General features: G+C 45.7%; 2 protein-coding genes across 2 annotated transcripts; both read left to right on the top strand.

Moving 5' to 3' along the window:
* The first annotated feature begins 350 nt into the window (after window positions 1–350).
* LOC128137050 (G2/mitotic-specific cyclin-B1-like) lies at window positions 351–3,380 on the top strand. The gene is made up of 7 exons (XM_052777654.1): window positions 351–604; window positions 736–918; window positions 1,307–1,465; window positions 1,821–2,057; window positions 2,462–2,599; window positions 2,884–2,994; window positions 3,276–3,380. Exons 1-7 carry the CDS (start codon window positions 356–358, stop codon window positions 3,378–3,380), a joined length of 1,182 nt encoding a protein of 393 aa, XP_052633614.1. The 5' UTR covers window positions 351–355.
* A 751-nt stretch (window positions 3,381–4,131) lies between these two features.
* On the top strand, window positions 4,132–12,799 carry LOC128136685 (centromere protein H-like). Its single transcript, XM_052776622.1, has 10 exons — window positions 4,132–4,174; window positions 4,967–5,372; window positions 5,524–5,579; window positions 6,264–6,312; window positions 7,218–7,292; window positions 7,968–8,024; window positions 8,922–8,985; window positions 9,285–9,336; window positions 10,505–10,668; window positions 12,221–12,799. The coding sequence occupies exons 1-10, from the start codon at window positions 4,132–4,134 to the stop codon at window positions 12,311–12,313; spliced, it is 1,059 nt and encodes a 352-aa protein (XP_052632582.1). The 3' UTR covers window positions 12,314–12,799.
* Window positions 12,800–12,876: the final 77 nt, after the last annotated feature.

The following is a 12,876-nucleotide window of genomic DNA, read 5'->3' as shown; positions in this document are numbered from 1 at the left end:
GTGAGGGGTGAATGCCTGCAACCCACTCCCAGCCCCTCTTCTCCAGGCCACCACTTTCGGGTGACGGGCAAGTGCCTGCAACACCCCCCAGTCCCTCTTCTCCAGGCCACTGCTTTTGGGAGAGGGGCGAGTGCCTGCAACCCCCGCCACCAGCTCTCCTCCTCTAACTCTCCAGTTTCGGGGCTGCAGCTGTGCATTCCCACCTGCGCCCCCCGCCCCCAAAGTCACCACTCGTGGGGTGCAGCAGCAGGCCCAGTGCCCCCCCTGTCATGCTGCTGCTGACCGCCCTCCCCTCTCCCCACAGCACACCCATGGGGCCATCCATACAGTGGCGAAGAGCAGACGGATTCCTGTCATGAAACGCAGGTCAGTGATGGTGGCTCCCAAGCTGGGGCTTTGTACCCGCATCGCCCTGGGAGACATCGGCAACTGCACCTCTGAGCCAAAGACACAGGCTGCCGCCAAAGTGATGGTCCTGGGCTGCAGGTGGAAGCGGGCCATCAGGTCCTTTCTCATGATCTCCCTGGGGAAGATGGCTACCAGGAGGACCATGCTGGGGGCCACCACCAGGCAGGTGCTGCCACCAGCCCTGAAGCCCTCCCAGGTATGGCCCGCCGCCTCCTCCCCAGCACTGCGGGGCTGCTGGATGCAGCTCACCCCACAGGAGCCCTCACTTGGCCTGGGCTGAGCTCTGGAAGGAGGTGCTACCCACACTGATCCCGAATTTCCTTGTAGTTGGCGCCTCAGTCTCCAACCCCCATGGAGGTATCTGAATGTTCCCCATCAGACGATGCGCTATGTCAGGCTTTTTCTGATGTCTTGCTTGATATGGAAGACGTAGATGCGGAAGATGCTTCTGACCCAAGCCTCTGCAGCAGCTATGTGAAGGACATCTACAAGTATCTGAGACAGCTTGAGGTTAGTAGGAGTAGGTCAGAAGTGCAAGGGGCATCTGCTGACACTGACAGTGAACCTGTCATAGGCATGGCTTGCAGCTGGTATTCACTTTCACCTATTGATTTTCCTGAGGCACTAATAAGTCATCCCTTAACTTTAAAATACAAGATTAAACTGAGCTGATAACATAAACAGATGCTGGTTGTTAGACCAAACAACTAGTAGTACTAGTATCATGCTCTTTCTAGCCCATCTCTAGTAAACAAAGAAACCTGGTGCCCTATGGCCTACACCTATGGGCTATGCATGTACTGAACTCCTTGATAAGCCTTAAGATGCAACAGAGGCTAGGCATTACAAATCCTTCAGCTAAGTGACGAGATCTAATAACTGTATTCCTTCCACACAGCAAAAAAACCCAGTCAGACCCAAATACCTGGATGGCCAGAAAATCAATGGGTACATGCGTGCCGTGCTAATGGACTGGCTTGTGCAAGTACAGTTAAAATTCAGACTCCAGCAGGAGACCTTGTTCCTGGCAGTTGCTCTCACTGATCGCTTCCTGCAGGTGAGTGTCTCTTGCCCAGTGTCAGGCAATGCTTCTACCCTAAGCTAATGCATAACGAGCACTGATCAGTAACACCCTATGTGGGCATTTGATGTTGAATTGTGTGCACCACATAACCCTCTTAGCTATGAACAGTGACTTGATATATCAAAACTGCTTATGCCTCTCCCCGATTTGATCTCAAAGCCTTCTAAATACCCCTGCAGATACCAATAGAGGTAACAGATGATGTACAGTTATTCCGTATATGCCAGTATGATCATCCTGCTGTAGAACAAACTTCACACCGGCTACCTTTAAAAGCTGTGTTCTGAGCAAAGTCATTCAGATAAATCTCTACTGCTTCTTACTACAGGACAATCTTGTTTCCAAGAAGATGTTGCAGCTGGTTGGTACTACGGCTATGTTCATTGCCAGCAAATACGAAGAGATACTTCCCCCGCATATTGGAGACTTTACCTATATAACTGCTGACACTTATACAAAGCTACAAATCCGCCAGATGGAGGTGAAGATCCTGCAAGCCCTGGACTTTGGTCTGAGCCTCCCTCTCCCTCCGCACTTCCTAAGAAGGATTTCAAAGGTTTCAGAGGTAATGCTGGGAAAATGCGTTACTGTAAGCAACACCTGGAAAAGTCAATACTCTACTGTGGCAGCTTGTTAAAATGGTTCAAAACCTTAGAGTACTGCAACCGTTGGCAACTGAGCCTGGTTGAGACCTGTCTCTTGTGTGTTTGTCTGCTTGTGGTCACATGAGCCTAACCCACCCAAAACCAGAGTTAAAATGTGTGCCTGCTACTGCAGGTGACTGCTAGCCTGCCATTGAAAGGAGTGTTCCTAGACTATGAGCAGCCTGTGATTAAGTTACTTGGATTTCAAGCCTATAGCTCCGAAAATGTTCGCTAAGGGAGTATTTCTTTCTGCTTGACTAAACAAAGGCTTGACAGGATGTTCTTGCCTTGGAGATAGCCAATACTTAACTCTGATTTCCTGCAGATGAACTTCCAACAGCACTGTCTGGCTAAGTACCTGATGGAGTTGTCCATTTTGGACTATGATATGGTTCACCTCCTTCCATCCAAGACTGCAGCCGCTGCCTGCTGTTTGGCTCTGCAACTCACTGGATGTGAGTGGGTAAGTCATGCTTGTCAGACCACCTCCTAGTTTGGAATTTGGTGTGCCTGTGCACCAGCTTAAAAGGCCACCCTGGGCCAGGTGCATGCCTTCTGCTTCCTTCACGGTATCTCAGCATGTCGTCTCCCTGTGGCCCATTACAAGGGCACAGCAGTAGAGCAGTAACTGTTAACCCTCCCCTGTGAGACAGGAGACTGCAATTGCCCAAGCCCAACAGAAGACAAAGAACCCAGTGTACTCAGATTGTTCTAGTAGGCTTGTCTAAAGACTTACCTTCGTTTCAGACACCAACTCTGCAATCCTGCATGTCTTACACTGAAAGCGACCTTCTCCCAGTTATGCGGCATATAGCAAAGAACGTAATCCTTGTGAATAAGGGTGTTACCATGCAGATGGTAAGCAGCATCTCACAGGGCAGTCGGGGAGTATGTGTGGTTAAGTGTCAATATGTGGTGCTTTGAAGCTGGCTTAGCTGAGCCACTGCTGTCAGGCTTGGATCAGACTGGCTCACTTCAGCTGAAGATCTCAATCTTGCCCAAGTGGCATGAGCCAGCTGTGAACTGGTGGTGTGTGCTAGGGTGGGCTATGGGCTTGGCTTGACCATCAAGCCTCAATTGAGCTGGAATAGTGTAGGTTTATGAACAGGATAAACTTAATAACACTTATCTCTCTGCAGGCAATCAGGGACAAATATGCCAGCAGCACCAATGGCAACATAAGCACCACTGGACAGCTGAACTCTTCTTGCTTGTGGGATCTAGCTCAGCCTCTGATTAAGTAGCAAATCGTATCTGATATCAAGCAGAATAATGACTCTCTGCTATTGTGTATATAATGTACCTTATTTGTGTGTTTCAGCCTTTTAATAAAGTATTTCCACTTTGTGTTCTGTGGGGTAGCACAGATGACTTCCTACAGTGGAGGTGTCTGGCAGGGGGGGGCTAGCCCAGCTGGACTGGCTGATCCCCCATCTAGGGCTATAGGCACCTGCTGATGTAGTGGCAGAGACAGCATCTGCCAGGTTAGCCAAATTGGAGTGCAGCTCTATTTAACTTAGTATTTATTTTTTATAGGATATTTTTGTTAGTAGCTGTTGTGGTTTAAGCCCAGCTGGTAAGCCACTCGCTCACCAATCCCCCCTGACCCCCATCCCTGGCCATGGTGGGAGGAGGAGAAAATATAAAGGCAGGCTTGTGGGTCGAGATAAGGATCAGGAGGGATCACTCACCACTTATGGTCACAGGCAAAAGTCAGGCTCAACTTGGGGAAGAAACAAAATCCATTTAATTTACTACACATCAAAACAAGGATATTAGGAAGTAAAACCAAACTTTAGAACACCTTCCCCCCACCCCTGCCTCCTTCCCGGCTCAACTTCTCTCCCTCCTCCCCCACAGCAGTGCAGAGGATGGGGTCAGCTTGCCACACGTCTCTGCTGCTCCTTCCTCCTCAGGGGGAGGACTCCTCACTCATCCCCTGCTCCACCGTGGGGTCCCTCCCATGGGATACGGTCCTTCACGAACATCTCCAACATGGGTCCTTTCCACAGGCTGCAGATCCTCACAAACTTCACTGGTGTGGGTCCTTTCAAGGGGCTGCAGTTCCTCCTGAACTTCCCTGGCGTGGGTCCTTTCTGCAGGCCAATCTTCAGGCACAGACTGCTCCAGCGCGGGCTTTCCCACAGAGTCACGGCCATCTTGGGGGGCATCCCCCTGCTCCGTCGTGGGGTCCTCCCCGGGCTGCAGGTGGGCATCTGCTCCCCTGCTCCCCTCCATGGGCTGGGGGGGACAGCCTGCCGTCTCACCACGGGCTGCAGGGGCATCCCCTCCTCCCCCGCTCCTCCGCCCCCTCCCTCTTCACTGACCTCGCTGTCTGCAGAGGTGTTCCTCTCACATCCCACTCCCCTCTCTGCTGCAGGTTCCCCTTCTTAAATCTGTTCCCCCAGAGGCGCTACCACCGTCGCTGGTGGGCTCAGCCTTGGCCAGAGGCGGGCCCGACTTGGAGCCGGGGAAGCTTCTAGCAGCTTCTCACAGGAGCCAGCCCTGTGGCCCCCTGCCCCACTACCAAAAAAAGCCCCGTGCTGCAGGAACCCGTAACAGTAACTTGTGACTAGTCAGCTCTGCCTCTAGGAGAACACCACTGAGAGAGCTGTATCTGCCTTCACTTGGCAGCAATAACTTTTTTGTCGACCACTTCCCCCGTGGGTTTGTTTTTTTTAAATCTCTGTTACAAGTATTTAACTGTACTTCTCCTTCCCTTCTGTTATTTATCTGAAAAACACCCAGGAGAAGGGACTGCCTCCCTCCCTTCTTGCGCCTGCCACAGGTGAAGGGGCTTTTTACGGGAAGGGCCTGTGTGGGCAATAAGCTCCGCAACCACCACATGCCCTTCTGACGACCGCGGGCAGCCTGGGTCAGACACGGGGCGCTTGTTCGGGCCGGGGTGCCACCGTCCGTGTGCCCGCCCCGCCCCTGGCGGCGGGGCGCGCCCGTCCCCCCCTGGCGGCCGAGCGCCGAAACGCCGATGGGGAAGAAGAGGCGCGGGATTGGCTGGAGCGCCGCCGCACCAGGCAGAAACAACCGCTGGCCGCGCTGCCGAGGGCCGCGCGCGGGATTTTTGAAGAAGAGGCCATGGAGCCGATGCAGTGGGAGCCGGGCGCGGCCGACGTGGACACCGAGGCGGAGGCGGACACAGACACGGACACGGAGGTGGACGCGGACGCGGCGGTGGCGGCCGAGCCCGAGAGGAAGGCGGACGTCCTCATGCTGCTCCGGTCAGTGCCGGCGGGGGGGGGCCGGGGAGTCGGCGGCGGCGAGCTAGGCCGCGGTGGGGTGGGCGTGAGGGGCGGCGGCTGCGGCCGGGCCCCCGCAGCGCCCGCCGTGCGGGGCCTGACCGGTGTCGCTTTGCTTCTGCTCCTGCTCCAGGCTGAGGGACCAGATCAAGCAGCAGCTCGCGGAGTACAGCACGGCGGTTCATGCCCGTAAGCTTCTCCCTGCTCTGACTCCCCCCGACCACCCCCGGCGCTTCCTCTTAATGTGATGTTACAGTAATACAGCATGTGGCGTGGCTGATAGGTGTATTCTTAAAAACTATTTATCAAAAGCGCTCCTCATAGTAGTGAAATACTTTTCTTGGCTGAGCATCTTACTGCATTTTCTAGACGGCTCTTGGAGACCTGTTTGCATACTTACAAAACTGCCTCGTGACTGTTGCCAGCTGCCCTTTCTCCTCTTGGGTTTTCGCTTTAGACCCAGGACTCTGACACGTGATGGTGGTTTTCAGGAATCTGAGTACTGGGGATGAAGTCGTACCAAAAGTCCGCCAAAGTGTTTGGCAGCAATACTGATGTAAAGTGTTTCTTCTTGTTTCCGTTATTTACGCCTTCTTCCACTGAACCAGGCAGCTGCATATATAGAGCAATGCTGTGAGCCAGCTCTGGCATGTCTAAAACATGCTAATGGAAATATTTTAAAGCCTAATTATTTCTCTGCTGCAGCTGATCGACAGTGTAGTCTCACTAACAGTGGAAGAGATGATAAGGCGTGGAGGTAGGAATAAGAAATACCTTGTTAGTATAGCCATCAAACTGCTAATCCTTTACGCTCTGTAGATAGTATTTAAAAGTCTTTGTTGTGCTTTTTTTAGTGACGTTCTTTCTTTGCAGGTCAAGTAATTTGCTGCGATTACGTCAAGAACCAAAACAAAATCAAGAAGTATGTCATTGCGTAACTTCAAGCTTTTTATGTATTTTAAAGTAAAGAGGAGAAGGGTTAAGAACTGAGCTTGGACGTTCTCTTCTAGTTATTCCTTCTTAGTAAATCTCTGGATTAACGATCAGTACTTTGTAGGAGTCCAGTGAAAATAAAGGAAACGAAGAGAATCATAGAACAGTTTGAGTTGGAAGGGACCTTAAACATCATCTAGTTCCACCCCCCCTGCCATGGGCAGGGACACCTTCCACTAGACCAGGTTGCTCAAAGCCTCAACCAACCTGGTCTTGAACACTTCCAGGGAGGGGGCATCCACAACTTCTCTGGGTGACCTGTTCCCATGCCTCACCACCCTCACAGTGAAGAATTTCTTATGTGTAATCTAAATCTACCCTCATTCAGTTTAAAGCCATGACCCCTTGTCCTATCACTATGTGCCTTTGTAAAAAGTCCCTCTGCAGCTTTCCTGTAGGCCCCCTTTAGGTACTGGAAGGCTGCTATAAGGCCTCCTTGGAGCCTTCTCTTCAGGCTGAACAAGCCCAACTCTCTTAGCCTGTCTTCACAGGAGAGGTGTTTCATTCCTCTGATCATCTTCGTGGCCCTCCTCTGGACTTGCTCCAACAGGTCCATCTTCTATATGGGGAAGAAATATTTTACTCAGTCTCCTAATGTAGTTCTGTATCTGATGTGTCTTCTAAACTTGCAGTCTTTCTTGTGATGGCTAGAATTCACTGATATAGTTCCACATGCTAAAATACTCTTGGCCTTAATAATTTGTGGTTTATAAGAAAAATTCTTGCTTTAGACATGTAGAGAGCCAGTTAAAAGTGTGACATTGCTTTTAAGTTTTTGTTATCTTCACATTGTTTGGGGTTGTGGTGTTTTTGTTTTGTTTTTTTTCCCTTCAGGGACACAGAAGATTGGGAAAGACGTCTGGAGGAAGTAACCATCTCTTTACAGAACAAGACGTTAGCCTTGCAAAGGTAGAATTTTCTTCTTGTTTATTTGGAGGTTTTCTGTTTGTTTATGTGTGCGCACGTACGTGCACATATACATTATTCTGATTAAAATAGGATTTCAAAGTGGTATGGTGTGTGTTACAAACATGAGAGATTTTAGTACCATCTAACCAGTAAGAATGCAGATGGAGATACTGTAGAGAACAAAAAAAATTACAAGTTGAAATGTGTAAATCCAAAGTTTCCTGCAAAATTGTGAAAGTCTGACTGTATAAATCAGAAAACGTATTTCTTGGCAGTATTTTGCCAATGCATATGAAAAGGTGGAAGTTTGATAGGTGTTATACATCTCCTGTGTTACATGGCAGTTCATTTGAATTCCCACCTTTGCCCAGCTTCCTTTCTGCAGACTCTGGGATTAATGGTGTCCGAGCATGTTTGGCAAGAAAGGAAGGAGTTGTCACTCTCACAAATAATCACTGGTACGCCTTTCTTGTCCTGAGAGTTAAGCCCCCTTATTTAAGAAGTGTGATATTTAAAAGGTACTGAGTATTTTATACATATAATCCCAATGTGAAAGTGGACATACATACATACATGGAACCTTGGAAATACCTCTTCTGTTACTTAGCTAAATCTGCTTCTCTCAGTTTCTTACCAGTTCTTATCAGTTATATGTTTCTTCCCCACACTATGCAGGATCCAACTTACGTTTGCCCTGAGAAACAAAATGAAGCAAAATGATGATGACTCACGGTAAGGTGTTCTTGGGTAAAGAATGGCTAGAAAGGAATGGACTTTACACAGTTTAATGTGACATGTTTCTACATTACTTCATTGTACCTTGTTTAAAAGCAAGCTTCCTGCTTCTAGTTTTGACTGAATGATATACTGTCCACCTTCTGGCTAGAGTCAGCATGATCAGACCTCTTATACCTAGGGTGGATTTACATTGGGGCTCTGAATTAACCAACCTTTGGTTAAAGAGATCATAATTTTTGATTGACTATTGAGAACTGTTTGTAGTTAAGAGTTTTTTGTCTTTAATGCATGAGTTACCTGCATTTATAATAGCTGAGCACATATTACAGGCTTGTAACAGAGCCTTGCCTCTGCTTTGCTGCCTTCATTAATTAATCATGTAGGAGCTTAATGTCTTTGAAAAAGAACTGAAAGTTTCAAAGATGTTTAAAATTAGCTTTTAATTTCCTGCCCAATATTAATGGGTGTGTGCATGTGAAGTGTTATATGAGAAATTTAATTTCTGCCAGAAATACAGCCGAAAACATTGCATCTCCATGATGTCCCTGCCATGAGCCAGAATTCAGGAGCTTCAGTTCTTAGCCATTCTCAGGTGGCTAGGCTTCCTTGATGCCTTCCAGGCTCTGTGATTTGAAATGTTAAACAGACTTAACTGAAACATTACGGAAACTGAGAGGGAAGTAAGGAGACTCTTTGGCCCCCACAACAATACTTGGTATTAGGAAGGGTGCAGTGTGTCAAAAAAAAAAAAAAAAAAAAAGGTATACTTTATTTTGGTGTTAGGGGAAATGGGGATTTTTTTCATTTAATACAAATAACCTTGATTAAAATATTTATGCTGGTGACTCATATTAGTGGTCTTAAAGTATGCAACTGTGTTTTCTTCCTTAGACTGATCACGGAAACTGTGAAACGCATAGTAACGCTCAGCCAGAGAATAATTAAATGTCAGCAGGTAAGTGGCAGTTGTAGCTTCTGTTGCAGTCGTGCAGGTCTACCAACCTTAACGTGAGCAGGAGTACAATTTGAAAGTAACAGGATCACACAAGTCATTTGAAGCTAAATGTGTGGCCCAAAGGGTGAGGTTTCTACTAATAGTAAAATTACCAAAATGATTACTGAAAGTGAGTATGTAAGAAAGTCTGCTTCTAGAGCCGCCCTTAACTGCTTTTGTGGATTGAATTAGCATCTTTCAATATTTTTTGGAGCCAAGAGTCTAGGAGATACTTTTTTTTTTTTCTTTCTTTCTTTCAGCAAGCACGTGAGAAGGAGCAGAAATTGATTGACATTAGAAGGAAAAGACTCAGTAAGTGTTAGCTGTATTGACTTTGTTTTATATTTGAATGTACAGTTCATTTTTTAAAGTCCTTGTAGCAATATTAATTTACATCTGAAGTAACTGCAAAACTCTCAACACAGTTATAAAACTTCTGAAAAGAGTAGGAAGTACTGTAAAAATGAGCTGGTGTGTTGTCTACTTGAGCATGAGACTGACGTGTTAGAATGAGAGATGCAAGAAACTCAGAGAGTGTGTGGTGGTGGTTTATTATTTAGTGGAAGCTCCCCAGAAAATTACACATCATTAGTAATTTAATAAGTCCTACAACACCTAAAGGATTTTATTTTTTGTCAGACTGTACCTTTATGAAATGTTTGCAGAATAGGGGAGGGGATTTACTTACAAAGAACTCTTGTAATAGTATATATGTTGGTATTCAGTAAGCTTGTTAAGAGTGGATCAAATTTAGATGTGAAGTCAATCTTCAGAACTTAATAAGGTAAATACGTTTTTTGAATGCTCCTAATGTCATATGACCAGGTTTGCCAACAGTTTTAACTGGTTTTTGTTTCATGCATAGGAAGTGGTGTATATGTTGACAGTAATGAACACAGACAATGAAATACCTGCCTTCATAGGAAAATGAACATCCCTAATATCTTCGGAAATAAAGGAAGAAATGCTCTGTCAGCATTCTTTCAATGTATAAACTGTCCCTAACTGACCTTATTCAGTCTAGTTTTTAGCCTGGTTTCCTATAAAAAACTAGTAATATTCACTGGTGTTGTCCATATGTCCCTTGTATGACTTCAGAATTTGGTTTCAATCAAATTTGAAAAAGGGGAAAGGGTCTTAAACACCACTGACTATACAAGTTGTGACAACTGAAGACAGGGTGTAGGACAGATGTTCAAATTACGGTCCGTGTCTGATGGAAATGCAAAGAGCATACAAAGTACTTTCTGTTTTGCTAGCAGCCAGGGATCAATGAGCTTTGACACCAGGTAGCCACAGCACGTGTTGTCTCTCGTGTGAAAGAATTATCTTGAGGTGTGTTGGAGGGAAGGGACAGAGTGTGAAGTTAGGGTTATTGCAGTGGAAGTGCCTTGGATGCCTCTGAGGAAAAAAGCATATCTTTAGTTCTATGGCTCACCTAACTACTTCTTAACACTTCATTTTCCTGATAATGGAACAGCACTAAAAACAGCTGGAAGGGAGAAACTACTGCAAGTTCATACCGTGATGAAAAAACAGAAGGAGGAACAAGCAAGGGTGAACATGATCGAAACACTGGAGGTGATACGTAATAAGTTGGAAAAAGAGATACAGATGACTACAGTAATTAAAAATGTATTTCAGGTAATGTGTTGTAGGTTTTAGTAGCAAGTTTGCGGTTTTGCATTACAGTCAAGATAACATAGTGTATGGTAAATGTAACTTCAAACAAAATTGTGTTTTCTAAAATCTTTAAGTAACTAGGGTGATGGAAAAACTGCTGTATGAAAGGAAAACTTTAGTGCTTTAAAAGCTAAAAGCATGAAATCATCACAAACTTCTTTGGAATAATTATTTACAGAGTTTAGAGATGGTCTGTCTATCTTTATTCCTTTGTTCCCTTAAAGGTACAAAAATAATCCATTTTCTCAGAGAATATCTGTCACAGAAGTGGCTGTCTTTCCTTATGCTGTCACCCTACACCCCTCCAGATCAGTTTCCCCATCTTATGGTTAGGAAAAATAAGTAGGTCTTAATCCCGTGATACCAGCAAGCCAGACTGCTGCTCTCAGTCTGCCCCTTCCGACCACATGCGCTTCTCTGTTTGCATCGCCCACTGCAGCCTTGTGAAAGCCTTGGCCTGCAGCCATGGCCAGTCTCGAAATACTTTCAGTGGTGTAGCCTTCAACCTTTTGGTTACCCACATATCAGAGGCTGCTGACGAGTGTGTATCCATGGAGCTGGCTGGCAGGTCATGTGGAGTGTGGAGTCATGCAAAGTGAGGAAGAAAACCTCATGATTTGGGGTGGGTGGAAGGGCCTCCTGCAGCATCCTCTGCTCCAAGGGGCTCAAGTAAAGCTCACATACGCTGTGCTGCAGTCTGGTACTCTGCGTCTCACTGTGTGACTTGTCCTGGCTTCCTTCACCTGGGTCCACAGATCAGTGGCTTAAGTAGAAAGATGGGAGGCACAGTGAATGGTAAATTGCAATTGCAGTACTCTTGAGTTTATCTGCAAATGGGTTATGAAATCCCGTTCAGTGCACACTAAGTTTATTTAAAAAATATAGGCTGGGGAAAAGAGAGAACATATTGGACAGCTTCAGGTAGAACACAGGATATAACCATGTCGTGAATTTGAATGATCGGAGAATTTCAAGGACAGAAAGTGAGCCACCGGTTTTCATATTACCTGTTATGTCTACTACTAGTTTGCATTAGTAACAATGTTATATCTCAAATTGAGAACGAGAAATTAAACATTTTAGTGGGTTTTAGATTAGATTCCTAGAATTATCTTCTGGTTTTGTATTCCTGAAATCTTCTGAGCTGTGAGTAGAGCAAATCTTCTTTGGTTAAATTTAGTAATTCCCATTTTCAATCCAGATTGGCAGGGTGAGAACATTAACTGTGTTATCTTGTGTTTGAGGCAAACTTTATTCCATGTGTTTAAAAAACAAAAAAAATATCCTCTAGGAAATTCAAAGCACTGCTTTTGCGGGTTTTTTGCCTATGTATTGACAATAGGATCTAAAACAATACTTCCCTTCCTCCTCTTTCCCTTCATCCCGCCTACTTCAAACACTGCTGTGAATTTCAAGGGCTTCTAAATTAAAAAATGGGCAGCTTTTGAGAGGTTTTACTAGGAATAATCCTTTTTAAGGGCTTTTTTTAACCAATAATCTTTCCTTCTTACAGAGTATCATAATTGCAAGCAGAGTTAACTGGGCAGAAGATCCATCTTTGAAGGCAATTGTTCTACAGCTTGAAGATGATGTCTATTTGCTGTGATTCAGGAGAGATACTGTTTAATCTTATATAGTGTATGTAATCAATGGACTAAACTTGATTGCTTTCATAATGCATATTAATCTCACTTTAGGAATTTGAAAATGTAACCTTTCTGGTAGTTGTTGTTCTCTCAAGAGACTCAGAACGTGGCCATGCAACTCTTTGAAGTGAAATTTAATTCTTGGCACACAATGAATGTTTGAACAGGTAGCGTAGCTGGTGAAACTACCTGAAGAGCCGCTTTGTAGCTGTCCTGTCCCAGGTGCTCATCTCCCTCTGCAAGGCAGCAGAAACACAAGAAGAATAATCCATATATCCACACAAGCTTTTTTGTAAAATTTGGCTTAAACCAAGGCCCTGTCATGTCTGTCCTCACTCCCTGGGCACCAGCAGTCTGCAGAGCTCAGACAAGATCCAGGACCCTGCTCTGCCCCTGGTGGAAAGCTCAGACTGGAAAAGTTAGTTAAGTCACTCTTTGGTGTTTTTTTTTTTTAAGCTTTTTTATTAAAGTATTATGTATAACTTTAAACAGCGAAAAGTTTGTAGTTCTTGATTGTAACAGC

The sequence above is a fragment of the Harpia harpyja genome, chromosome Z (genome assembly GCF_026419915.1).
Source record: "Harpia harpyja isolate bHarHar1 chromosome Z, bHarHar1 primary haplotype, whole genome shotgun sequence".
NCBI classification, from domain to species: Eukaryota; Metazoa; Chordata; class Aves; order Accipitriformes; family Accipitridae; genus Harpia; species Harpia harpyja.
Note: the sequence above shows the minus strand (reverse complement) of the source record. Positions and strands in the feature narration are given on the sequence as shown.